At 47.9% G+C, this 27,257-nt stretch overlaps 1 protein-coding gene across 1 annotated transcript in view; it reads right to left on the reverse strand.

Moving 5' to 3' along the window:
* The window catches only part of LOC137327060 (coagulation factor X-like), a 44,243-nt gene that overhangs the window by 12,191 nt on the left and 4,795 nt on the right, over positions 1-27,257 (reverse strand). Inside the window, exons 3-7 of the mRNA XM_067992465.1 lie at positions 24,811-24,835; positions 11,487-11,603; positions 9,986-10,099; positions 2,333-2,461; positions 431-543 (exon numbers count right to left, since the gene is read on the reverse strand). Coding sequence (XP_067848566.1) covers positions 431-543; positions 2,333-2,461; positions 9,986-10,099; positions 11,487-11,603; positions 24,811-24,835 — 498 coding nt within the window. The remainder of the gene's footprint in view (positions 1-430; positions 544-2,332; positions 2,462-9,985; positions 10,100-11,486; positions 11,604-24,810; positions 24,836-27,257) is intronic.

Raw genomic sequence — 27,257 nt, forward strand, 5'->3', positions numbered from 1 at the left:
GCGAGAGGCACGCGGCAATCACAGGGCGAGAGGCACGCGGGAATCACAGGGCGAGACGCACGCGGGAATCACAGGGCGAGACGCACGCGGGAATCACAGGGCGAGACGCACGCGGGAATCACAGGGCGAGACGCACGCGGGAATCACAGGGCGAGAGGCACGCGGGAATCACAGGGCGAGACGCACGCGGGAATCACAGGGCGAGAGGCACGCGGGAATCACAGGGCGAGAGGCACGCGGGAATCACAGGGCGAGACGCACGCGGCAATCACAGGGCGAGAGGCACGCGGGAATCACAGAGTAAGAGGTACACGAGTTTGGTAACATGATACTGTCCTGTGGCTGATAATGACGATGGCAAGTGTGCAGCAACCAGAACACGGCTCGTACTGCAGGTGTCACACTATGTCATTGTGCAGTAAATCCTCACCTGCCAAGGGTATTCACCCATCCTACAATGCTGATCACCATCGATAGACCTGAGCACCAAATCTGTGTCTTCAATCGATGAAGGGACCAACACCTTTCCACATGGATATGGCACTATTCAACACCAAAGAGTCAGTGATGGGGTTAGAATTACACAATGACCCTGATATTACACTGCATTTTCTCCCCAGGTCGGTGCTCATTTAACGGGCGGGAAATGGTGCACCCAAGTCTCCGATCTGCAGCCCTGGTGGGCACAGACCCCCACCGAGGAAAAACAGAGTTGGCAAATGAGCCCTTCAGAGTAGACAAAGCGCCTGTTAATGGGCACATGGTGAAATAGGGCAGTATGGAGCCAGCACAATCCCAACTACAGAGAGCCCAGCCATACCTGGGCACAGAGACGGGGAGACGTACACCATCAGCACCCAGCTCCGTGTCTGGGTGGAGCTCTGAGTGGATTTGTAAATACCACATTCAGAGAGAGTGGTTAACACTCCTTTGCCAGTTGACCCAAAGCATTGGCTGAGGTACAGTTCTCTCTCTAGAGTAAGACTGGCACATGGTCCCATGGAATTTTAGGTTTTCCTGCTCTGTGTTGGATGCTCTAGCATTGGGTAATGTGGGATTGCACCATTCATCAGTCCATGTCTACCTCTGACAGGAAGGAAACTCTCTCTGGGTTCGACAATAACACCAGGCTCAGTAAAAACTCCCGAGCAGCAATGGCACCTTAGAAGCCGCGATTTCATTGAAAGGTAACAGTTGAGGAAGGAAACTAAAAACAACGTAGCCCTGAAATTCCGCTTGGGGCCAAAGTGGAATCCAGGCACATCTTCAGGTCAAGGGGATGGCAAATGAGTCATTGCCAGGTTTCTGTCTTTTCCGGTGTGTGTTTGGGGGGGCGGGGTGGTGACTGTGGGTGGGTCTTCTGCCTGCTCCATGTAAAAGGGACCTGTGTGGGGCAGTTCCTGGGCTAACCCGGGAATCCACCTTGTAAGTATGTTTCCCAACACGCCAGGATTCTCCTGGAGTCTCCAGGAATTACAGACCAATCTCCTGGACACCAAGTGACCCAGGGGAAAAATCATTTCAAAACTAGCGTGTTCTTTTTTCATTTTCTTTGAACACTTTCATTTGCTAACTGTAAAAATATTGGAGGTGGGATTTGCTGCACTGTGTGGCTGCAGCCTTTGTTATTCTGGGGCTGCACTGTGTGGCTACAAGGTTTGCTGCATTGGGGCTGCTCTGTGAGACTTCAGGGATCTAGCTGCACTGTGTGGCTATAAGGTTTGCTGCATTGCACTGCACTGTGTGGCTGCAGGGTTTGCTGCACTGTGGCTGCAGAGATCTAGCTACACTGTATGGCTGCAGGGTTTGCTGCACTGGGGCTGAACTGTGTGGTTGCAGGGTTTGCTGCACTGGGGCTGCGGTGTGTGGTTGCAGGGTTTGCTGCACTGGGGCTGCGGTGTGTGGTTGCAGGGTTTGCTGCACTGGGGCTGCGGTGTGTGGTTGCAGGGTTTGCTGCACTGGGGCTGCGGTGTGTGGTTGCAGGGTTTGCTGCACTGGGGCTGCGATGTGTGGTTGCAGGATTTGCTGCACTGGGGCTGCGGTGTGTGGTTGCAGGATTTGCTGCACTGGGGCTGCGATGTGTGGTTGCAGGATTTGCTGCACTGGGGCTGCGATGTTTGCTGCACTGGGGCTGCGGTGTGTGGTTGCAGGGTTTCCTGCACTGGGGCTGCGATGTGTGGTTGCAGGATTTGCTGCACTGGGGCTGCGATGTGTGGTTGCACAAAGTGGTGCCAAATTCCCTCTCCACTTCCCCACTTCTGCAGGCACAGACCAGATCACTGATTTGTGTAACGGAATGAAATACAGAACATCATTAATATCTAATATCTACCTTCAGGAACACAGCTCCTCTGATCTTCTCCAAGTTTATATCCTTGAGTGCAATAACAGACGTAGTTGCCATATTGTGACTTACAGAAGTGGTCACAGGTGTGTCCATGTGCAGAGCAGTCACTGGGACCTGAAATTCAAAAAGTTAGTCAAACCCATCCATCTACATACAAAACCATCGATCGACAGATTGACCTATCAGGTCACAAGGACCTCTCCCCGAGACGGGTGGTGATATCATTTATCTTTTCTCTACACTGGTTAATATATAAATCAATTTCTAGATTTAAATCTATTAATATTTATTTGAAGAATGGAGATCAAAATTTCAATTGCAAAGAGTCACCAAGTGTCCCCTCAGATTCCTCATGACATCGCACTGTCCAGAATAACATGGGCACCCTGTGATACTCAGGTACAGTGAGCTCGGAGGAAAAACCTTCGACATATCTGCACCAATCCAACATTATAACAATCAACCTGCACTTCAGCACTGAAGAAAGCAAAGTGTTAGCCATGGAATAATTAATAGGCGGCCAGGAGAAGTAGCAGGTTAGTGTCAGGTTTATATCACCTCTTCAGCTATTGGCCTTCATGCATTGCTTTATCTATGATGTGGAGATGCCGGTGATGGACTGGGGTTGACAAATGTAAAGAATCTTACAACACCAGGTTATAGTTCAACAATTTTATTTGAAAATCACAAGCTTTTGGAGATTATCTCCTTCGTCGGGTGAGTGTGGGATTCCTTGAACGTTTCGCATTTATAGTCAGAGAACAATACCTGGTGATTACAGATAATCTTTCCAACTACCCGTTGTCAAGGCAATCAAAGTGTTCAGACAGAGAGGTGTCACCTACAGGACTACCGAATACACAAACGGCCAGAACAAAAGACAGAGAGAGAGAGGGAGAAACATCCGAAAGGAAGAGAAAGACAGAGAATGACCCGTTGTATTAAAAACAGATAACTTTTATTACCTGGTGGGGTTACGTGTAGCGTGACATGAACCCAAGATCCCGGTTGAGGCTGTCCTCATGGGTGTGGAACTTGGCTATCAATTTCTGCTCGACGATTTTGCGTTGTCGTGTGTCTCGAAGGCCGCCTTGGAGAACGCTTACCCGAAGATCGGTGGCTGAATGTCCTTGACTGCTGAAGTGTTCCCCGACTGGGAGGGAACCCTCCTGTCTGGCGATTGTTGCGCGGTGTCCGTTCATCCGTTGTCACAGTGTCTGCATGGTCTCGCCGATGTACCATGCTCCGGGGCATCCTTTCCTGCAACGTATGAGGTAGACAACGTTGGCCGAGTCACAGGAGCATGAACCATGTACCTGGTGGGTGGTGTCCTCTCGTGTGATGGTGGTATCTGTGTCGATGATCTGGCATGTCTTGCAGAGGTTGCCGTGGCAGGGTTGTGTGGTGTCGTGGACGCTGTTCTCCTGAAAGCTGGGTAATTTGCTGCGAACGATGGTCTGTTTGAGGTTGGGTGGCTGTTTAAAGGCGAGTAGTGGAGGTGTGGGGATGGCCTTAGCAAGGTGTTCGTCGTCATCGATGACATGTTGAAGGCTGCGGAGAACATGGCGTAGTTTCTCCGCTCCGGGGAAGTACTGAACGACGAAGGGTACTCTGTTGGTTGCGTCCCGTGTTTGTCTTCTGAGGAGGTCTATGCAATTTTTCGCTGTGGCCCGTCTGAACTGTCGATCGACGAGTCGAGCATCATATCCCGTTCTTACGAGGGCGTCTTTCAGCGTCTGTAGGTGTCCATCGCGTTCCTCCTCGTCTGAGCAGATCCTGTGTATTCGCAGGGCCTGTCCATAGGGGATGGCCTCTTTGACGTGGTTAGGGTGGAAGCTGGAAAAGTGGAGCATCGTGAGGTTGTCCGTGGGCTTGCGGTAGAGTGAGGTGCTGAGGTGCCCGTCTTTGATGGAGATTCGTGTGTCCAAGAAAGAAACCGATTCTGAGGAGTAGTCCATGGTGAGCTTGATGGTGGGATGGAACTTGTTGATGTTATCGTGTAGTCTCTTTAGTGATTCCTTGCCGTGGGTCCATAGATAGAAAATGTCGTCGATGTATCTGGTGTATAGTGTTGGTTGGAGGTCTTGTGCAGTGAAGAAGTCCTGCTCGAACTTGTGCATGAAAATGTTGGCATATTGGGGTGCGAATTTGGACCCCATGGCTGTTCCGTGTGTTTGGGTAAAAAACTGGTTATCGAAGGTGAAGACATTGTGATCCAGGATGAAGCAGATGAGTTGTAGGATGGCGTCTGGAGATTGGCTGTTGTTGGTGTTGAGTATTGATGCTGTCGCAGCGATGCCGTCATCGTGGGGGATACTGGTGTATAGTGCCGAGACGTCCATCGTGGTGAGAAGTGTTCCTGGTTCAACTGGTCCGTGGGTAATGAGTTTTTGTAGGAAGTCTGAAGTGTCGCGACAGAAGCTGGGGGTTCCCTGTACGATGGGTTTCAGGATGCTCTTGACGTATCCAGAGAGATTCTCACACAGGGTTCCGTTGCCTGATACGATAGGACGTACGGGTGTGTTGGCTTTGTGTATCTTTGGGAGGCAGTAGAAGTCTCCCACGCGGGGAGTACGTGGGATGAGAGTGCATAGGATGCTTTGAAGGTCTGGATCGAAGGTCTTGATCAGTTTGTTGAGCTGGTGGGTGTGTTCTTTGGTCGGATCTGCGGGTAACCGTCTGTAGTGTTCCTGGCTGTCCAGTTGTCGGTATGCTTCTTTGCAATAGTCCGTTCTGTTCTGTATGACAATGGCTCCTCCTTTGTCCGCTGGTTTGATGACGATGTTGCGGTTGGTCTTGAGAGCGTTGATGGCGTTGCGTTGTGCTCGGGTGACATTCTGGACTGTCTTCTGAGTGCGGCTGATGAATCTGGCATTGACGCATTTCCTGACAGCTTGAGCATACATGTCAAGCTTAGGGCAGCGACCCTCCGGAGGAGTCCAGTTTGACTCTTTTCTCTTCGGTTGCTGTACCGCGGATCCCTCTGTCTGCTGTTCCGGATCGTCGATTGTCTCATTGGGTTCGCTGGGACCAGTTGAACCAGGAACACTTCTCACCATGATGGACGTCTCGGCACTCTACACCAGTATCCCCCACGATGACGGCATCGCTGCGACAGCCTCAGTACTCAACACCAACAACAGCCAATCTCCAGACGCCATCCTACAACTCATCCGCTTCATCCTGGATCACAATGTCTTCACCTTCGATAACCAGTTCTTTACCCAAACACACGGAAAAGCCATGGGGACCAAATTCGCACCCCAATACGCCAACATTTTCATGCACAAGTTCGAGCACGACTTCTTCACTGCACAGGACCTCCAACCAACACTATACACCAGATACATAGACGACATTTTCTTCCTATGGACCCATGGCGAGGAATCACTAAAGAGACTACACGATAACATCAACAAGTTCCATCCCACCATCAAACTCACCATGGACTACTCCTCAGAATCGGTTTCTTTCTTGGACACACGAATCTCCATCAAAGACTGGCACCTCAGCACCTCACTCTACCGCAAGCCCACGGACAACCTCACGATGCTCCACTTTTCCAGCTTCCACCCTAACCACGTCAAAGAGGCCATCCCCTATGGACAGGCCCTGCGAATACACAGGGTCTGCTCAGACGAGGAGGAACGCGATGGACACCTACAGACGCTGAAAGACGACCTCGTAAGAACGGGATATGACGCTCGACTCATCGATCGACAGTTCCGACGGGCCACAGCGAAAAATTGCATAGACCTCCTCAGAAGACTAACACGGGACGCAACCAACAGAGTACCCTTCGTCGTCCAGTACTTCCCCGGAGCGGAGAAACTACGCCATGTTCTTCGCAGCCTTCAACATGTCATTGATGAGGACGAACACCTCGCTAAGGCCTTCCCCACACCTCCACTACTCGCCTTTAAACAGCCACCCAACCTCAAACAGACCATCGTTCGCAGCAAATTACCTAGCTTTCAGGAGAACAGCGTCCACGACACCACACAACCCTGCCACAGCAACCTCTGCAAGACATGCCAGATCATCACCACCCACCAGGTACATGGTTCATACTCCTGTGACTCGGCCAACGTTGTCTACCTCATACGTTGCAGGAAAGGATGCCCTGGAGCATGGTACATTGGCGAGACCATGCAGACACTGTGACAACGGATGAACGGACACCGCGCAACAATCGCCAAACAGGAGGGTTCCCTCCCAGTCGGGGAACACTTCAGCAGTCAAGGACATTCAGCCACCGATCTTCGGGTAAGCGTTCTCCAAGGCGGCCTTCGAGACACACGACAACGCAAAATCGTCGAGCAGAAATTGATAGCCAAGTTCCGCACCCATGAGGACAGCCTCAACCGGGATCTTGGGTTCATGTCACGCTACACGTAACCCCACCAGGTAATAAAAGTTATCTGTTTTTAATACAACGGGTCATTCTCTGTCTTTCTCTTCCTTACGGATGTTTCTCTCTCTCTGTCTGTCTTTTGTTCTGGCCGTTTGTATATTCGTTGGTCCTGTAGGTAACACCTCTCTGTCTGAACACTTTGATTGCCTTGACAACGGGCAGTTGGAAAGATTATCTGTAATCACCAGGTATTGTTCTCTTGCTTTATCAAGTTTAACTGAAATGTGATTGGTCTGTTCTGGCTTAACGTTCTCTACCAGTGGGCCACTGGAAATGGAACTTTTTCATTGGCTCAGTGTTTTGGAGCATAGCAACCGCAATCTGCAGCTCTTGTTTTAAGCCTGATTTCCGTGGAAAGTGGCTATTAGAAGAATTCTTTTTTTATTCATTCTCAGCATGTGGGCACTCCGAGATGTCCTGAGAAGGAAGTGGTGGGCCTTCCTCTTCAACACTGTAGTGCGGTTTGATATAACTGAGTGGCTTGTTAGGTCACTTCAGAGAGCAGTTAAAAGTCAACTACATAGGTGTGGGACTGGAATCGCATAGAGGCCCAGACTGCGTAAGGACAGCAGGTCACGTAGTTTACAGTCGATACCCGTCGTCGTTTACAGTCGATACCTGTCGTCGTTTACAGTCGATACCCGCCGTCGTTTACAGTCGATACCCGCCGTTGTTTACCGTCGATACCCGCCGTCGTTTACAGTCGATACCCGCCGTCGTTTACCGTCGATACCCGCCGTCGTTTACAGTCGATACCCGCCGTCGTTTACCGTCGATACCCGTCGTCGTTTACAGTCGATACCCGTCGTCGTTTACAGTCGATACCCGTCGTCGTTTACCGTCGATACCCACCGTCGTTTACCGTCGATACCCGTCGTCGTTTACCGTCGATACCCACCGTCGTTTACCGTCGATACCCGTCGTCGTTTACCGTCGATACCCACCATCGTTTACCGTCGATACCCACCGTCGTTTACCGTCGATACCCGTCGTCGTTTACCGTCGATACCCACCGTCGTTTACAGTCGATACCCGTCGTCGTTTACAGTCGATACCCGTCGTCGTTTACAGTCGATACCCGTCGTCGTTTACCGTCGATACCCACCGTCGTTTACCGTCGATACCCGTCGTCGTTTACCGTCGATACCCACCGTCGTTTACCGTCGATACCCGTCGTCGTTTACCGTCGATACCCACCGTCGTTTACCGTCAATACCCACCGTCGTTTACTGTCGATACCCACCGTCGTTTACCGTCGATACCCGTCGTCGATCACCGTCGATACTCGTCATCGTTTACCGTCGATACCCACCGTCGTTTACCGTCGATACCCGTCGTCGTTTACAGTCGATACCCACCGTCGTTTACCGTCGATACCCGTCGTCGATCACCGTCGATACCCGTCGTCGTTTACCGTCGATACCCACCGTCGTTTACCGTCGATACCCGTCGTCGTTTACAGTCGATACCCACCGTCGTTTACCGTCGATACCCGTCGTCGATCACCGTCGATACTCGTCGTCGTTTACCGTCGATACCCGTCGTCGATCACCGTCGATACTCATCGTCGTTTACCATCGATACCCGTCGTCGATCACCGTCGATACCCGTCGTCGTTTACAGTCGATACCCACCGTCGTTTACTGTCGATACCCGTCGTCGTTTACAGTCGATACCCACCGTCGTTTACTGTCGATACCCACCGTCGTTTACTGTCGATACCCGTCGTCGTTTACTGTCGATACCCGTCGTCGTTTACTGTCGATACCCACCGTCGTTTACAGTCGATACCCACCGTCGTTTACTGTCGATACCCACCGTCGTTTACAGTCGATACCCGTCGTCGTTTACTGTCGATACCCGTCGTCGTTTACAGTCGATACCCACCGTCGTTTACTGTCGATACCCGTCGTCGATCACCGTCGATACTCGTCGTCGTTTACCGTCGATACCCGTCGTCGATCACCGTCAATACTCATCGTCGTTTACCATCGATACCCGTCGTCGATCACCGTCGATACCCGTCGTCGTTTACAGTCGATACCCATCGTCGTTTACTGTCGATACCCGTCGTCGTTTAGTCGATACCCGTCGTCGTTTAATGTCGATACCCACCGTCGTTTACTGTCGATACCCGTCGTCTTTTACAGTCGATACCCGTCGTCGTTTACAGTCGATACCCACCGTCGTTTACTGTCGATACCCGTCGTCGTTTACAGTCGATACCCGTCGTCGTTTACTGTCGATACCCGTCGTCGTTTACAGTCGATACCCACCGTCGTTTACAGTCGATACCCACCGTCGTTTACAGTCGATACCCGTCGTCGTTTACTGTCGATACCCGTCGTCGTTTACAGTCGATACCCGTCGTCGTTTACAGTCGATACCCGTCGTCGTTTACTGTCGATACCCGTCGTCGTTTACTGTCGATACCCACCGTCGTTTACAGTCGATACCCGTCGTCGTTTACTGTCGATACCCGTCGTCGTTTACAGTCGATACCCGTCGTCGTTTACTGTCGATACCCGTCGTCGTTTACAGTCGATACCCGTCGTCGTTTACTGTCGATACCCGTCGTCGTTTACAGTCGATACCCACCGTCGTTTACTGTCGATACCCGTCGTCGTTTACTGTCGATACCCGTCGTCGTTTACAGTCGATACCCACCGTCGTTTACTGTCGATACCCGTCTTCGTTTACCGTCGATAACCACCGTCGTTTACAGTCGATACCCACCGTCGTTTACTGTCGATACCCGTCTTCGTTTACAGTCGATACCCATCGTCGTTTACTGTCGATACCCATCGTCGTTTACTGTCGATACCCATCGTCGTTTACAGTCGATACCCATCCTCGTTTACTGTCGATACCTTTCAATTATTACTGTCAATGTCCCTGAGTTTGATGCTGCCTCCAGCAGTGGGTAGACTCCCTTACCACATCTCTCACAACTCCAGAATTACCCTGTGGTTGTTTTAAGTTTCCAGTCCTTCTACGACCAAATGGGGAAGGAATAGAAAATGGTGGGTAGTGGTAGTAACTTTAACAGTTTAAGACATGAAGCGTGAGAGAGCGGCTGAACCTGATTGTATAAATCATCTCACCGCTGCAAGAAGAAGTTATTGATTTTCTTATATTTATAAAAAAAAACTTCTCTACCTCTGTACTTGTTACCTATTAGATGGTTGAAGCTTGCAAAACTTACAGTATTGGAGGTACTTTACCAAGTTCACAGTTTCGACCATGATAACCCGTCTCACAGAAACACTCATACTGCGCGGCTTTACTGCGGCACCATCCTCCATTCTTACACGGGTTGGATGTACACTTATCACTTTCTGTTAAGATAAGGTTATTATGACATTTATTTAGGAAATTGTACAGGTATTATCAATTCAAAAGAGCAGCAAAAGAATTTAAAATTCAAAGTGGAATCACACAGTTTGTATATTTTCTGAATCCAGGATTACCCGCTCACCTCAAGGTCACAGAAATCTCTCTCAACATTTCAGTTTCAAATGTAATGACACTGCCAATATAAAGCAGCACGTGGAAATAGGCTGTTGTCAGATAGGGAGAATAAATGTGAACTCAGAAAGCACATGTTCCACTGGGATGGTGTTGAGAATCGACCTAATATCAGCCCAGTAAACAGAGGGAGGAAGGTGGAGTCACTGGTTCGAGTGACAGCGAGCTCCTGAAACCCTTCTGTACTATTTTACTCGTATCGTTAAGGAACTTTGAGCTGATCACTTTAAGAAAGTGGACGTCCCAAAGCACTTTACAGCCAATGAAGTACTATTTGATGTGTAGTCACTGTTGTAATGTAGGGAAACACAGCAACCAATTTGTGCACAGGAAGGTCCCATAAACAGCCTGGAAGCAAATGCCCAGATAACCTGTTTTAGGTATTGGTTGAGTGATAAATATTGGCCAGGACACCGGGGAGAACTCCCCTGCTCTTCTTTGATTATAGAATCACAGAATCATACAAGGTTACAGTGCAGAAGGAGGCCATTCGGCCCATCGAGTCCGCGCCAGCTCTATGCAAGAGCAATCCAGCTAATGCCACTGCCCGCCCTATCCCCGTGGCCCTGAAATTTTTTTTGTTTCAAGTATTTATCCAGTTCCCTTTTGACGGCCATGATTGAATCTGCCTCCGTCACCCCCTCGGGCAGTGCATTCCAGATCCTAACCACTCGCTGTGTAAAAAAGTTTTTCCTCATGTCACCTTTGGTTCTTAGTGCCATTGGATCTTTTACATCCACCTGAGGGGGCAGATGGGACCTCAGTTTAACGTGTCATCTAAAAGATGGCACCTCCAGACACTATAGCACTCCCTCAGTACTGCACTGAATAGTCAGCCTAGATTATAGGCTCAAGGCTCTGGAGTGGGACTTGAATCCACAACCTTCTGACTCAGCCATGAGAGTGCTACCCACTGAGCCAAGGCTGACATTTGGCTTAATGGGCTCCAAACACTGGGAACCCCGTCTCCTCCCGAACCTTAACATCTGGCCAGGGGCTTGTCGTGATGTACACACCTATAGAAGGCTCTGGGGCAGCCTTATTGACGTCTCGCTGGGCAGGCAAACAGTGTCGGTGCTCCCAGCGATTGCTTAGTTGCCAGGGTTGAGGTGGTGGTGGTGGGGGAAATCGTGGGTTGGAGGGGGGAAGCTTTGGTTAATGAACCTCAATAATTACACCCACTTATTCCTGCCTTACCGATCTCACAGCTCCTGCCGCCATAGCCTTCCCTACAAGTGCAGTTGTATTCACTGACAGCGCTGTGACAGATCCCACCGTTCCGGCAGGGAGTCGATACACATGCATCGATAGTAGCTAAAATAAGAAGTATAAAGCATTCAGAAAGAGGTTTTTGCAAAGCATTTGCTGGTGACATTAGATTAACACATAATCAAATATTGCAGTAAATCCTTCAGAAATACACGGAAATTACAACACGGAAGCAGGCCATCCGTCCCAACCAGGCCGTGCGGGCATTTACCCTCCACACGAGCAAATAGTTCTAATCACATTTGACACACCCTGTACCCATATCCCTTCATTCCCTTGTCCTGCATCCAGTACCCAATCTAATCTTGAATGTTGACATAGTTTCTGCCTGAACCACTAACCCTGGAGGTGAATTCCACAGCCTCACAATTCTCTCTCTCTGTCTGAAGAAGTTTCTCCATCGCTCTGTTCTAAATCTTACATTTAATCTTGTAATTCTAACTCCCCCCCCCACCTCCCCGTTTTCAACTCAACTACTGGAATCAGTCTGCTTCTATATACCCTGTCCCAGCCTTTCATAATTTTAAACTATCTTATCGCCTTGTAATCTGCGTTGTTCTAATGAAGAAAGACGCAGTCCCGACAGAAGTTCAACAGAAATCCCAACAATCCCCGTAAACGGGGTTCCCGACATACTTACGGTGAAGTTACGGCAGTAGAACGGGAGCCAGTTCGAGGAAATTCCCAGCCTCGACTTTTCGACTCTTCCTTTGCAGACATTTAAAGGTCAGATTTTACCGAGCTCACACTCCTGGTGTAGGGCTCGGCACGGCAAGTCAGCACATCAGGAATTCACAGCGGAAGTCTCTGGGGAAACGGTGAGATTTTCCTGCCTCCGGTGCGGAGACGGGCGGGTCGGCACAGAGTGCACACCAGGAATTGAAGTGGGGAAGTCAGACCCTGCAAACTTTTTCCAATGGAACATTCTGCTCGTCCACAGACTTTTTCTGTCACTTCCCAGTAATCACATTCACAGAGTGTGGAACACACTTGCCTGATATCCCTCCAATGCAGAAACATTCCCTGTTTTAAATAACGGGGCTAACACTTCCTCTGATATAGCAGAGAGAGGAATTTTAGTCCCATGTGCTAAATATTTGTATGAAGCTGTCTTGAGTGAGAATGTTACAGATCTAAAAACTCACAGGTCTCCCTGCAACAGGGAACTGGCAGATACAGCACAAGGTAAAAGATCTCACAAAATGGCCCAGGGATTTTTTTTTCTTTACTAGTTGTGCTAAGTGAGTAAGCAGAGGTTAATTGTTGGGAGCGTTTGGTGCTGGTGGGAATTCAGGCTAACACCATTTATGGTGCCTAATTTGCGAGGAAAATAGTGTGAGTTTAACGGCGTTTACTGTTATTAATGTGTAAATGACCCCGCAATTTATGGCGAGGAAAAGATACACATGAATTGCTAATCGCCACGAATTGTTAGCCTTGGAAAACAGCAGCTCGCCATCATCCTCCCCGTGAGTTTCAAGAAATCGCTGCATTTGCGCTGTTAAAATTAATTAAACGACACAGAAAGTTAAGTTGGTATTTAGTGACGTAAGGACCCTTTTAATGAGATTTATGCTCCTGCAATGCCATTCAATCTCTCCGGCCGAGAAAGGGAACAATCGAAACTGTGGAGTCTCACTCCTGTAGGTAGTAAATTGTTCTTAGAGATTTTTAAAATTTTAAATTTTCCATTTTTCAATTTTTTTCTTACTTTTCCTTTTTGTCTCTTTTTTCTCTCTCTTAATCCAATCATTCTTTCCCTCTCTTTATTTCTCTTTCTGTAATTGATTTGACTCGAATTCTAATTCTAACTCGGTTTCTTTCTCAATCCTTAAATCTCACTGATTAAGGAAATAGACTATTGGTCCCGTCATTCACCAAGGTCCCAGATGCCCCGTTACCCTCGCACTTCCAGCAATTTGTGGTGCAAAAAATTCTTGAGCTGAAGGGTGAGGGAAAAAAAAAATCTAACAAACTGGGCACTCCAGCACGATCTGGGCCATTATATTTTAAGTTAGACACAGAGGGATAGCAGTGCAAGGAGCCCTCGTGATGTGTGTGGATTAATATACGGGCTATCATAGACCTTCCTTGTATCCAGGGCCAATAAATTTGCACCAAGTGTCCGTTCTAAATCTTGGCATCCTATTTGAACCTGAGGTGAGCTTCCAGCCACATATCCGCTCCATCACCAAGACCGCCTACTTCCACCTCCATAATATCGCCCGTCTCCGCCCCTGCCTCAGTTCATCTGTTGCTGAAACCCTCATCCAATGCCTTTGTTACCTCTAGACTTGACTATTCCAATGCTTTCCTGGCCAGTCTCCCATCTTCCATCCTCCATAAACTTGAGCTCATCCAAAACTCTGCTGCCCGTATCCTAACTCACACCAAGTCCCATTCACCTATCACCCCTGTGCTCGCTGACCTATGTTGGCACCTGTTCCGGGAACGCCTCGATTATAAAATTATCATCTTTGTTTTCAAATCCCTCCATGGCCCTGTCCCTCTCTATCTCTGTAACGTCCTCCAGTGCTACAACCCCCCCCAAGATCTCTGCGCTCCTCCAATTCTTGCCTCTTGCGCATCCCCGATTTTAATCGCTCCACCATTGGTGGCCGTGTCTTCAGCTGCCTAGGCCCTAAGCTCTGGAACTCTCTCCCTAAACCTCTCCATCTCTCTCTCTCCTCCTTTAAGTCGTTCCTTAAAACCTACCTCTTTGACCGAGCTCTTGGTCACCTGTTCTAATATCTCCTTTTGTGGCTCAGTGTCAAATTGTTTGATAAGAACATAAGAAATAGGAGCAGGAGTAGGCCATAAGGCCATAAGCCTGCTCCTCCATTCAATCAGATCACGGCCGATCTTCGACCTCCCGCCCGATCCCCATATCCCTTGATTCCCTTAGAGTTCAAAAATCTATCGATCTCAGTCTTGAATATACTCAATGACTGAGCATCGACAGCTCCTGTGAAGTGCCTTGGGACGTTTTGGTACATTAAAGGCGCTATATAAATGCGGGTTGTTGTTGTTGTTTTGTTGTTGTTGTAAGTGTCGGGAAATTGAGTCCCTGGAGAAGAGGATCTCTGTGCTTGAAGAGCAATTGGTCGCACTTGGTGGCACCAAGGAGGGTGAGGGATCTTTGGATTGTACTGAATGGTCAGTTGCCTCCCAGTGCCAGGGTAAAGCACATCATGGAATGAGTGGGAAAACTTCTGGGAAGGGAGGGTGAGCAACCAAAAGTCATGGTCCATGTTGAATTCAATAACATAGATAGAAATACGTTTGAGGACTTGCAGAGTGAGTTTAAGGAGTCTGGCACGAGATTGAAAAACACGATCTCAAGGATAGTGATCTCTGGATTGCTTTTCGTGTCACGTGCTGGACAGTTTAAGGAGAGGACGATTAGAACGGTCAAGGTGTGGCTGCAGGACTGGTGCAAGAGGGAAGGGGCCACTCTCTTGGGGCATTGGAGTGAGTTCTGGAACAAAGGAAGGCTACACTGAAGGGATGGTCTTCACCTGAACAGAAAAGGCACTAACGTCCTTGCAGAAAGGGGGAAGGATTTAAACAGAGATGGCAGCGGTGGTGAAAGTTTAGGTTTGGGATTAGAGGGGGAGAACTGGATTAATTGAACTATTGGGATAGAACCACAAGGTGAAATAAATTGTGAGAATATATTAAAGAAATAAGGAAAAGAAAAATGTCAGTGAGAGATTAAAAAAAAACTTGTAGAAGTGGCAATGGATATCAGGAAATTAAATGAGAAAACCGAGAAAAGGAACCGGGGGTCAATGACCGGGGTCAATCGGAGTCAGGAGTGAGTGGGGTGTGAATGCACAAAGCATTCGAAATAAAACTGAGGAGTTGAAGCATTAATAACTACGGAGGGATATAATGCAGGAGCTTTAATGGAGACGTCACACAGGCTCAGACAGGACTGGCTACTTAATATCTCTGGTTAGAGTATTTTCAGGAGAGATGGGGAGGGGGGGGGAAGGGATTAGAAGATGGCTGTGTTAGTGAAGGATTCAATCACAGCGATAGACGTTAGGATGTCCTGGGGGCTGTGTTAAAACAGAATCCATATGGATAGATTTAAGGAATAGGAAGGGAAATAGTACAATTCTAGGTGTGCATTACAGGACAGAGGGGGAGATCTGTAGACAGCTCAGAGAGATATGCAAGAGTGACAGGGTAATAATAATGGATGATTTTAACTATCCCAAGATAGACTGGAATAAAGATAATGCATGTGGTCAAATGTTTCTTAGAATGGATCCAGGACTGTTTCCTAGATCCATATGTTTCTAGTCCAACAAGGAACAAGGAAAGAGGTGTTGCTTGATTTAGTTCTGGGAAATGAAGTGGGGCAAATAATTGATGAGAATAGGAGAACAATTGGGAAATAGCAATCACAACATAGTTTGGGTCGATGCAAAAATAGAAATGGATAATAAACTGTAAAAGATAAGATTGCTGGGCAGGAAAAGACAAGCTCAGCGAGATAAGGGATCTAAAATTAACTGGGTAGAAATATTTGCAAACAGGTCGTCAGATTATTAGTGGGAAATCTTCAAATATGATACAGAGTACAGAATGAATATATTCCTATAAGGTGAAAAGGGGAATGTATCAAAGAATAGAGTTGAGTGGATAAACAGGGAGATTAAAGCTAAACTGAAACTTAAAAGGGAGGCATGTGATAAAGTTGGGGCTAAAGCAAAGATAATCATGAGGAATATAGAAAGTGTAGCAGGGAGGTGAAAAGGGAGATTAGAAGAGGTGAAAAGGGAGTATGAAAAAAGACTAGCGGATTATATAAAAGGAAATAGTATGGGCTTCGATAAGCACATAAAAAGTAAAATAATAGTTAAAGAGAGGGGAGGATTGCTCAGGGATGAAGGAGAGTGTTTAATTGCGGACGACTATTTCCTCTAGTTGGGGAGTCAGTGATGAGGGATCATCAATTTAAAATTGTCACTGAGAGGAGAGGGATTGGAGAAAATTCTTTACACAGAGGGATGTTGGATCACGGAATGCCACGGGGAATGAATGAGGCAGAGACCAACGCATCTTTTAAAGTAAAACTGGATAAATATTTGAAGCAAACGACGATAGAGGACTATAGGAAGAGAGTGGGGCAGTGGGATTAGTTTGGGATTGATACAGGGCTATGGGGAGAGAGTGGGGCAGTGGGATTAGTTTGGGATTGATACAGGACTATGGGGAGAGAGTGGGGCAGTGGGATTAGTTTGGGGATTGATACAGGACTATGGGGAGAGAGTGGGGCAGTGGGATTAGTTTGGGGATTGATACAGGTCTATGGGGAGAGAGTGGGGCAGTGGGATTAGTTTGGGGATTGATACAGGACTATGGGGAGAGAGTGGGGCAGTGGGATTAGTTTGGGATTGATACAGGACTATGGGGAGAGAGTGGGGCAGTGGGATTAGTTTGGGATTGATACAGGTCTATGGGGAGAGAGTGGGGCAGTGGGATTAGTTTGGGGATTGATACAGGGCTATGGGGAGAGTGGGGCAGTGGGATTAGTTTGGGATTGATACAGAGCTATGGGGAGAGAGTGGGGCAGTGGGATTAGTTTGGGATTGATACAGGGCTATCGGGAGAGTGTGGGGAAGTGGGATTAGTTTGGGATTGATACAGGGCTATCGGGAGAGAGTGGGGCAGTGGGATTAGTTTGGGATTGATACAGGACTATGGGGAGAGTGTGGGGAAGTGGGATTAGTTTGGGATTGATACAGGGCTATGGGGAGAGAGTGGGGCAGTGGGATTAGTTTGGGATTGATACAGGGCTATGGGGAGAGAGTGGGGCAGTGGGATTAGTTTGGGATTGATACAGGACTATGGGGATAGAGTGGGGCAGTGGGATTAGTTTGGGATTGATGCAGGACTATGGGGAGAGAGTGGGGCAGTGGGATTATTGTATGATTTGTATCAATTAGTGTTAATTGTATTCAGATGGTCGGTATCAATTGGGGACTCTCTAGTATCCCTTTTATTCGAGAGCTTATCTAGGGTGCGGTGTGTGTGAAAGGGGAATCTCAGGACTATGGGGAGAGAGTGGGGCAGTGGGATTAGTTTGGGATTGATACAGGACTATGGGGAGAGAGTGGGGCAGTGGAATTAGATTGGGATTGATACAGGGCTATCGGGAGAGAGTGAGGTTGTGGGATTAGTTTGGGATTGAGACAGGGCTATGGGAGAGAGCGGGGCAGTGGGATTAGTTTGGGATTGATACAGGGCTAAGGGGAGAGAGTGGGGCAGTGGGATTAGTTTGGGATTGATACAGGGCTATGGGGAGTGAGTGGGGTAGTGGGATTAGTTTGGGATTGATACAGGGCTATGGGGAGAGAGTGGGGCAGTGGGATTAGTTTGGTATTGATACAGGGCTATGGGGAGAGAGTGGGGCAGTGGGATCTCAGGACTATGGGGAGAGAGTGGGGCAGTGGGATTAGTTTTGGATTGATACAGGGCTATGGGCAGTGGGATTAGTTTGGTATTGATACAGGGCTATGGGGAGAGAGTGGGGCAGTGGAATCTCAGGACTATGGGGAGAGAGTGGGGCAGTGGGATTAGTTTTGGATTGATACAGGGCTATGGGGAGAGAGTGGGGCAGTGGGATTAGTTTGGGATTGATACAGGGCTATGGGGAGTGAGTGGGGTAGTGGGATTAGTTTGGGATTGATACAGGGCTATGGGGAGAGAGTGGGGCAGTGGGATTAGTTTGGGATTGATACAGGGCTATGGGGAGAGAGTGAGGTTGTGGGATTAGTTTGGGATTGATACAGGACTATGGGGAAGAGAGTGGGGCAGTGGGATTAGTTTGGGATTGATACAGGGCTATGGGGAAGAGAGTGGGGCAGTGGGATTAGTTTGGGATTGATACAGGGCTATGGGGAAGAGAGTGTGGCAGTGGGATTAGTTTGGGATTGATACAGGGCTATGGGGAGAGAGTGGGGTAGTGGGATTAGTTTGGGATTGATACAGGGCTATGGGGAGAGAGTGGGGTAGTGGCATTAGTTTGGGATTGATACAGGGCTATGGGGAAGAGAGTGGGGCAGTGGGATTAGTTTGGGATTGATACAGGACTATGGGGAGAGAGTGGGGTAGTGGGATTAGTTTGGGATTGATGCAGTGCTACGGAGACGTGGCTCAAAAAAGGGCAGGATTGGATACTAAATATTCCTGGATTTCAGGTGTTTAGGAAAGATAGGGAAAGAAAAAAAGGAGCGGGGAGGGGGGTGACAGTATTGATTAAGGAGAATATTGCAGTGTTGGAGAGAAAGGATGTCCTGGAGGGGTCAAGGACAGAATCTAGTTGGTTCGAGTTAAGAAACAATGGAGGTGCCATTACACTACTGGGTGTATTCTATAGGCCACCAACTAGTGGGAAGGATATAGAGGGGCAAATTTGAAGGGAAATTACAGAGATATGCAAGAACCATAGAGCAGTGATAATGGGGGACATCAACTATCCTAATCTGGACTGGGATAGTAGCAAACAAGGGGCAAAGAGGGGGAGGAATTTCTGCAGTGTGTTCGGGAGAACTATCTTGATCAGTATGTTTCTGGCCCAATGAGGAAGGAGGCATTGCTGGATCTGGTTCTGGGAAATGAGATGGGCCAAGTGGAGCAAGTGTCTGTGGGGGAGCATTTAGGGAACAGTGATCATAGTATCATAAGGTTTAGAATAGCTATGGAAAAGGACACGGCCCACTCTAAAGTAAAAATACTCAATTGGAGGAGGGCTAATTTCAGTGGGATGAGAACGGATCTGGCCCGGGTAAATTGGAATCAAAGTTTGGCAGGCAAAACTGTAATCAAACAGTGGGCGGTCTTTAAGGAGGAGATGGTTCAGGTACAGTCTAGGTACATTACCACGAGGGGTAGGGCAACTAAAGCCAGAGCTCCCTGGATGACAAAAGAGATAGAGAATAAGATGAAACGGAAAAAAGGGGCGTATGACAGATATCAGATTGATAACACAAGTGAGAACCAGGCAGAATATAGAAAGTTCAGAGGGCAAGTGAAAAAGGAAGTAAGAGGGGCAAAGAGAGAGTATGAGAATAGACTGGCGGCCAACATAAGACGGAATCCAAAAGTCTTCTATAGGCATATAAATAGTAAACAGGTAGTAAGAGGAGGGGTGGGGCCAATTAGGGACCAAAAAGGAGATCCACTCATGGAGACAGAGGGGATGGCCGAGGTGCTAAATGAGACTTTGCATCTGTCTTTACCAAGGAAGAAGATGCTGCCAGAGTCTCAGTAAAGGAAGATTTCATTGAGATACTGGATGGGCTAAAAATTGATAAAGAAGAGGTACTAGAAAGGCTGGCTGTGCTTAAAGTAGATAAGTCACCCGGTCCTGATGGGATGCATCCTAGGTTTCTGAGGGAAGTAAGGGTGGAAATTGCGGAGGTACTGGCCATAATCTTCCAAACATCCTTAGATAAGGGGATAGTGCCAGAGGACTGGAGAATTACAAATGTTACACCCTTGTTCAAAAAAGGGTGTAAGGATAAAACCAGCAACTACAGGCCGGTCAGTTTAACCTCAGTGTTGGGGAAACTTTTAGAAACGATAATCCGGGACAGAATTAACAATCACTTGGACGAGTGTGGATTGATTAGGGACAGCCAGCACGGATTTGTTAAAGGCAAATTGTGTTTCACTAACCTGATGGAGTTTTTTGATTAGGTAACAGAGAGGGTTGATGAGGGCAATGCAGTTGATTGGTGTATATGGACTTCCAAAAGGCGTTTGATAAAGTGCCGCACGGTAGGCTTATCATCAAGATTGCGGCCCATGGAATAAAGGGGGCAGTGGCAACATGGATACAGAATTGGATAAGTGACAGGAAACAGAGAGTAGTGGTGAACGGTTGTTTTTCGGACTGGAGGGAGGTGTACAGTGGTGTTCCCCAGGGGTCGGTGCTGGGACCACTGCTTTTCTTGATATATATTAATGACTTGGACTTGGGTGTACAGGGCACAATTTCAAAATTTGCAGATGACTCAAAACTTGGAAGTGTAGTGAACAGTGAGGAGGATAGTGATAGACTTCAAGAGGATATAGACAGGCTGGTGGAATGGGCGGACACGTGGCAGATGAAATTTAACGCAGAAAATGTGAAGTGATACATTTCGGTAGGACGAACAAGGAGAGACAATATAAACTAGAGGACACAACTCTAAAAAGGGGTACAAGAACAGAGAGATCTGGGGGTTTATGTGCACAAATCATTGAAGGTGGCAGGGCAGGTTGAGAAAGCAGTTAAAAAAGCATACGGGATAGAGTCATAGAGTCATAGAGTTATACAGCACGGATAGAGGCCCTTCGGCCCATCGTGTCCGCGCCGGCCATCAGCCCTGTCTACTCTAATCCCATATTCCAGCATTTGGTCCGTAGCCTTGTATGCTATGGCATTTCAAGTGCTCATCCAAATGCTTCTTGAATGTTGTGAGGGTTCCTGCCTCCACAACCCTCTCAGGCAGTGAGTTCCAGACTCCAACCACCCTCTGGGTGAAAAAGTTCTTTCTCAAATCCCCTCTAAACCTCCCGCCTTTTACCTTGAATCTATGTCCCCTTGTTATAGTACCCTCAACGAAGGGAAAAAGCTCCTCAGTATCCATCCTATCTGTGCCCCTCATAATTTTGTACACCTCAATCATGTCCCCCCTCAGCCTCCTCTGCTCCAAGGAAAACAAACCCAATCTTCCCAGTCTCTCTTCATAGCTGAAGCGCTCCAGCCCTGGTAACATCCTGGTGAATCTCCTCTGCACCCTCTCCAAAGCGATCACATCCTTCCTGTAGTGTGGCGACCAGAACTGCACACAGTACTCCAGCTGTGGCCTAACCATTGTTTTATACAAGAACAGATCCTGGGCTTTATAAATAGAGGCATAGAGTACAAAAGTATGGAAGTCATGATGAACCTTTATAAAACACTGGTTCAGCCACAACTGGAGTATTGTGTCCAGTTCTGGGCACCGCACTTTAGGAAGGATGTGAAGGCCTTAGAGAGGGTGCAGAAGGGATTTACTAGAATGATTGCAGGGATGAGGAACTTCAGTTACGTGGATAGACTAGAGAAGCTGGGATTGTTCTCCTTGGAACAGAGACAATTGTGAGGAGATTTGATAGAGATATTCAAAATCATGACGGGTCTAGACAGAGTAGATAGAGAGAAACTGTTCCCAATAGCAGAGGGGTCAAGAACCAGAGGACATAGATTTAAGGTGATTGGCAAAAGAACCAAAGGTGATATGAGGAAAAACTTTTCTACACAGCGAGTGGTTATGATCTGGAATGCACTGCCCGAGGGGGCGGTGGAGGCAGATTCAATCATGGCCTTCAAAAGGGAACTGGATAAGTACTTGAAAGGAAAAAATTTTCAGGGCTACGGGGATAGGGTGGGGGAGTGGGACTAGCTGGATTGTTCTTGCATAGAGCTGGTGCGGACTCGATGGGCCGAATGGCCTCCTTCCATGGCCTCCTTTCTATAATTCTATGTGGAGAGAGTGGGGCAGTGGGATTAGTTTTGGATTGTTCTAGCAACACAGACATGATGGGCAAAATGGCCTCCTTCTGTGCTGTAATTCTTTAGAATTCTATGGTTAATCTAACCACAGCAAACTGTATTTACCGAGTCGCCATTTCTACTCGGGGAATTATGTACGTGAATTATGGATCCTTAAATATTATCTTCCTGTTTTGAAAATCCATTGAAAATTTGTGCCTGTTTTATGAAAGCAGACGTGTTTGGTTGAATTTTGCTCCCTGTGTGAGGCTATTTTGAAGTGGTTGCTGTTATTTTTACATAGGAAGTGACTATTGACAACGTGTGATTTAGGATTAGGATTAGAGTTAGGGTTAGTGATTGGGGTTAGTGTCAGGGTTAGGGTTAGATTTAGGGTTACTGGTTGAGGCTAGTGGTTGGATTTAGGGTTAGGAGTTGGGGTTAGGGTTAGGTGTTGCGGTGGACATTAGAGTGTTAAGGTTAGGGCGTTATGATTAGGGCATTAAGGTTAGAGTGTTAGTGCTTAGGGTGTCAGTAGTTAGGGTTAGGGTCAGAAACCGCTGTTGTCAGTAGTTAGGGTTAGGGTCAAAATCCTCTGTTGTCAGTAGTTAGGGTTAGGGTCAGAATCCTCTGTTGTCAGTAGTTAGGGTTAGGGTCAGAATCCTCTGTTGTCAGTAGTTAGGGTTAGGGTCAGAAACCGCTGTTGTCAGTAGTTAGGGTTAGGGTCAGAATCCTCTGTTGTCAGTAGTTAGGGTTAGGGTCAGAATCCTCTGTTGTCAGTAGTTAGGGTTAGGGTCAGAAACCGCTGTTGTCAGTAGTTAGGGTTAGGGTCAGAAACCGCTGTTGTTAGTAGTTAGGGTTAGGGTCAGAATCCTCTGTTGTCAGTAGTTAGGGTTAGGGTTAGGGTCAGAATCCTCTGTTGTCAGTAGTTAGGGTTAGGGTCAGAATCCTCTGTTGTCAGTAGTTAGGGTTAGGGTCAGAATCCTCTGTTGTCAGTAGTTAGGGTTAGGGTCAGAATCCTCTGTTGTCAGTAGTTAGGGTTAGGGTTAGGGTCAGAATCCTCTGTTGTCAGTAGTTAGGGTTAGGGTCAGAAACCGCTGTTGTCAGTAGTTAGGGTTAGGGTCAGAATCCTCTGTTGTCAGTAGTTAGGGTTAGGGTCAGAATCCTCTGTTGTCAGTAGTTAGGGTTAGGGTCAGAAACCGCTGTTGTCAGTAGTTAGGATTAGGGTCAGAATCCTCTGTTGTCAGTAGTTAGGGTTAGGGTCAGAAACCGCTGTTGTCAGTAGTTAGGGTTCGGGTCAGAATCCTCTGTTGTCAGTAGTTAGGGTTAGGGTCAGAAACCGCTGTTGTCAGTAGTTAGGATTAGGGTCAGAATCCTCTGTTGTCAGTAGTTAGGGTTAGGGTCAGAAACCGCTGTTGTCAGTAGTTAGGGTTAGGGTCAGAATCCTCTGTTGTCAGTAGTTAGGGTTAGGGTCAGAATCCTCTGTTGTCAGTAGTTAGGGTTAGGGTCAGAATCCTCTGTTGTCAGTAGTTAGGGTTAGGGTCAGAAACCGCTGTTGTCAGTAGTTAGGGTTAGGGTCAGAATCCTCTGTTGTCAGTAGTTAGGGTTAGGGTCAGAATCCTCTGTTGTCAGTAGTTAGGGTTAGGGTCAGAATCCTCTGTTGTCAGTAGTTAGGGTTAGGGTCAGAAACCGCTGTTGTCAGTAGTTAGGGTTAGGGTCAGAATCCTCTGTTGTCAGTAGTTAGGGTTAGGGTCAGAATCCTCTGTTGTCAGTAGTTAGGGTTAGGGTCAGAATCCTCTGTTGTCAGTAGTTAGGGTTAGGGTCAGAATCCTCTGTTGTCAGTAGTTAGGGTTAGGGTCAGAATCCTCTGTTGTCAGTAGTTAGGGTTCGGGTCAGAAACCGCTGTTGTCAGTTGCACCACCCTTTTACATATTTCCCCGGTTTATGTTCCAACTTTTGCAGTCGGACTGTCGATTGGATTTAGTGTGAGTGGGGGTGTTGTTGTGGCACTGGAGTGGGGGGAAAATCTGAAAATTGGCAACATTGGCTGGGAATTTCCTTGGAGCTGTAACTTTGCCGGAAGTATGTTGGAAATCCCGAGATCGGGAGCAGGAGCAACTTCAAGGAAATTCACAGCTAATATATTTTCAGGTCTCAATGATAAGAAGGAGCCATTTTAGAATCATAGAATCATTCAGTACAGGAGGCCATTCGGCCCATCATGCCAGTGCTGGCTCTTCAAAAGACCGATCCAAATAGTCCCATTCCCCTGCTCTTTCCCTTCAAGTATTTATCCAATTCCCTTTTGAAAGTTACTATTGAATCTGCTTCCACCACCCTCTCAGGCAGAGCATTCCAGATCATCACAACTCGCTGCGTAAAAAAAATTCTCCTCATCTCCCCTCTGGTTCTTTTGCAAATTATCTTAAATCTGTGTCCTCTGGTTACCGACCCTCCTGCCACGCAGTTGCTCCCTATTTACTCGATCAAAACCCTTCATAATTTTGAACACCTCTATTAAATCTCCCCTCGACCTTCTCTGTTCTAAGGAGAACAATCTCAGCTTCTCCAGTCTCTCCACATAACTGAAGTCCCTCCTCCCTGGTACCATTCTAGTAAATCACTTCTGCACCCTCTCTAAGGCCTTCACATCCTTCTTAGTCATCAACACTTTTAGTGTGAAGTCTCGATGAGTTAAGTAAATAAGTGACTCACCATTGTAAGTTTTCCAGAACGTCCACTAAAGAAAGAAAACAGAACGTTACAATGTGTAATCTTGGTGAATTGTTTAGGAACAAGTATCAATGCCATATGATCCACATTTCTTTCTATACACCAGACTCGGTCGGTAGTGTTCACCAACAAACACTTTATCATAGCTCGGTGGTGTTACTTCCGCCTCTGGATCAGAAGGTTGTAGGTTCACATCCCACTCCAGACTTGAGCACAAAACCTAGGCTGACACTCCAGTGCAGTACTGAGGGAGTGCTGCACTGTCGGAGCTGCCGTCTTTCAGATGTGACATTAAACCGAAGCCCCGTCTGCCCTCTCAGGCGGACATAAAACATCCCAGGGCACTATTTGAAGAAGAGCAGAGGAGTTCTCCCCATTGTCCTAGGGCCAATATTTATCCCTCAACCAACGTCACTAAAACAGATGATCTCGCCTTTATCACACTGCTGTTGTGGGACCTTGCTGCATTTCCCTTTAAAAGTAATGAATTAGCTGTGAAGCACTTTGGGCCATCCTGAGGATGTGAAAGGTGTTATTTAGTTTGCCCTTTCCTTTCTTGCGCTGGATGTGTTAGCCTAGATTAGGTGATGGAGTCCTGGAGTAGGGACTTGAACCCAAGACCTTCTGACTCAGAAGCAGCGATGCTCCCACCGAGCCAAGCTGACATCTAAACTGGTGGGTGAGCACGCATGTACTGCAATCCCCATCTCCACCTCCCTCTCCTACAGCTTACACTTTGCACTGGCTCTGCTCGGTGGAGAAGCTGCCCGAATGGTACCAATCAGGTTGTTGAAAGCCCCGAGAGCTACTGTCTTATGGCAGTCCCCAAACAATTGGAGGCTGCAGGAGATTAGACCTTAACTCACCGCTGACCCAGGCTTCATGGCTGTATCTCCCTGCACTTTGTGAAAGTGCATGCGTCTATAAGTAAAGGTCGTTTCACACTGGGGCGGCTTGAAAAGCTTCAGTCCAGTGTGAATGGAGTGTTGACCTGTGAGGGGGGAGGGCTGTGCACTGATCTGCTCATATTCAACACACTTATATGGACGTCTTCCCTGTAAGAAGCCAGTGATTGCATGAAAACTGTGAACGTGGAACAAAGAGTGAGGAGAGTAAATACACACTAAATTGTAAAACTCTGAAAGGAGGTTCACAGACACAAATCTTTAAAAGTAGGAGGACAAGTTAATAAAGGCAATGGGATCCAAGGTTTTATAAATAGGGAGATAGAGTACAAAAGCAGAGAGGTCATTCTAAACCGAGTCATATCATTGATTGGACCACAATTTGAATATTAGGGTGGATTTTGCTCTTGCAGTACTTCCTGCGAGCCGGTTGGGTGGAGCTAATGGGAGAAGTAGCCGGGACCTTCACCTCACTGCATAAATTTCCTCCTGAGCCTCATTATATCACGGACATGCACTGGGCACATGCTGCCACACTATTGACTGCAGGAGAGCAGGTTCGGGCACTACTGGGGCCTTAAGGGCAGCGGCATTAAAGAGAGAGATAGAGGTGGATTTCTGCAGAGGGTGATGGAAGCTGGAATTATATGGGATCTGTTCCCGAGGATTTGAAATTGGTGAAATCTATTTTTTGCCAGCCAGAAGCTGAGGTTTCTTGTCCCGGCCGCTCCCTGGGAGCTCCACAGGGCTGGGATGGCAGTAGTACCTCAACCTGAAATCTGGGCACTCCTGCAGGCAGCCTTCGGAGAAGAGGGGAAAGAACCAGGTGACACGTGCACACACACACACACACACACACCTCAAAACACCCACACACCCACACACGCACACCTCAAAACACACACACACACACACCCACACACACACACACCCACCTCAAAACACCCACACACACACACACACACACACCCCCACACACACACACCTCAAAACACCCACACACACACACACACCCACACACACACACACCCACCTCAAAACACCCACACACACACACACACACACACCCCCACACACACACACCTCAAAACACCCACACACACACACACACCCACACACACCCCCACACACACACACCTCAAAACACCCACACACACACACACACACACACCCACACACACACACCTCAAAACACCCACACACACACACACACACCCACACACACCCCCACACACACACACCTCAAAACACCCACACACACACACACACCCACACACACCCCCACACACACACACCTCAAAACACCCACACCCACACCCACACACACACCCACACACACACACACACACCTCAAAACACCCACACCCACACACACACCTCAAAACACACACACACACACCCACACACACCCACACACACACCCCAAAACACCCACACGCACGCACACACACACACCCCAAAACACCCACAAGCACGCACACACGCACACCCCAAAACACCCACACGCACACACACACGCACACA

This window comes from Heptranchias perlo, chromosome 11, assembly GCF_035084215.1.
Source record: "Heptranchias perlo isolate sHepPer1 chromosome 11, sHepPer1.hap1, whole genome shotgun sequence".
Classification (NCBI taxonomy): domain Eukaryota; kingdom Metazoa; phylum Chordata; class Chondrichthyes; order Hexanchiformes; family Hexanchidae; genus Heptranchias; species Heptranchias perlo.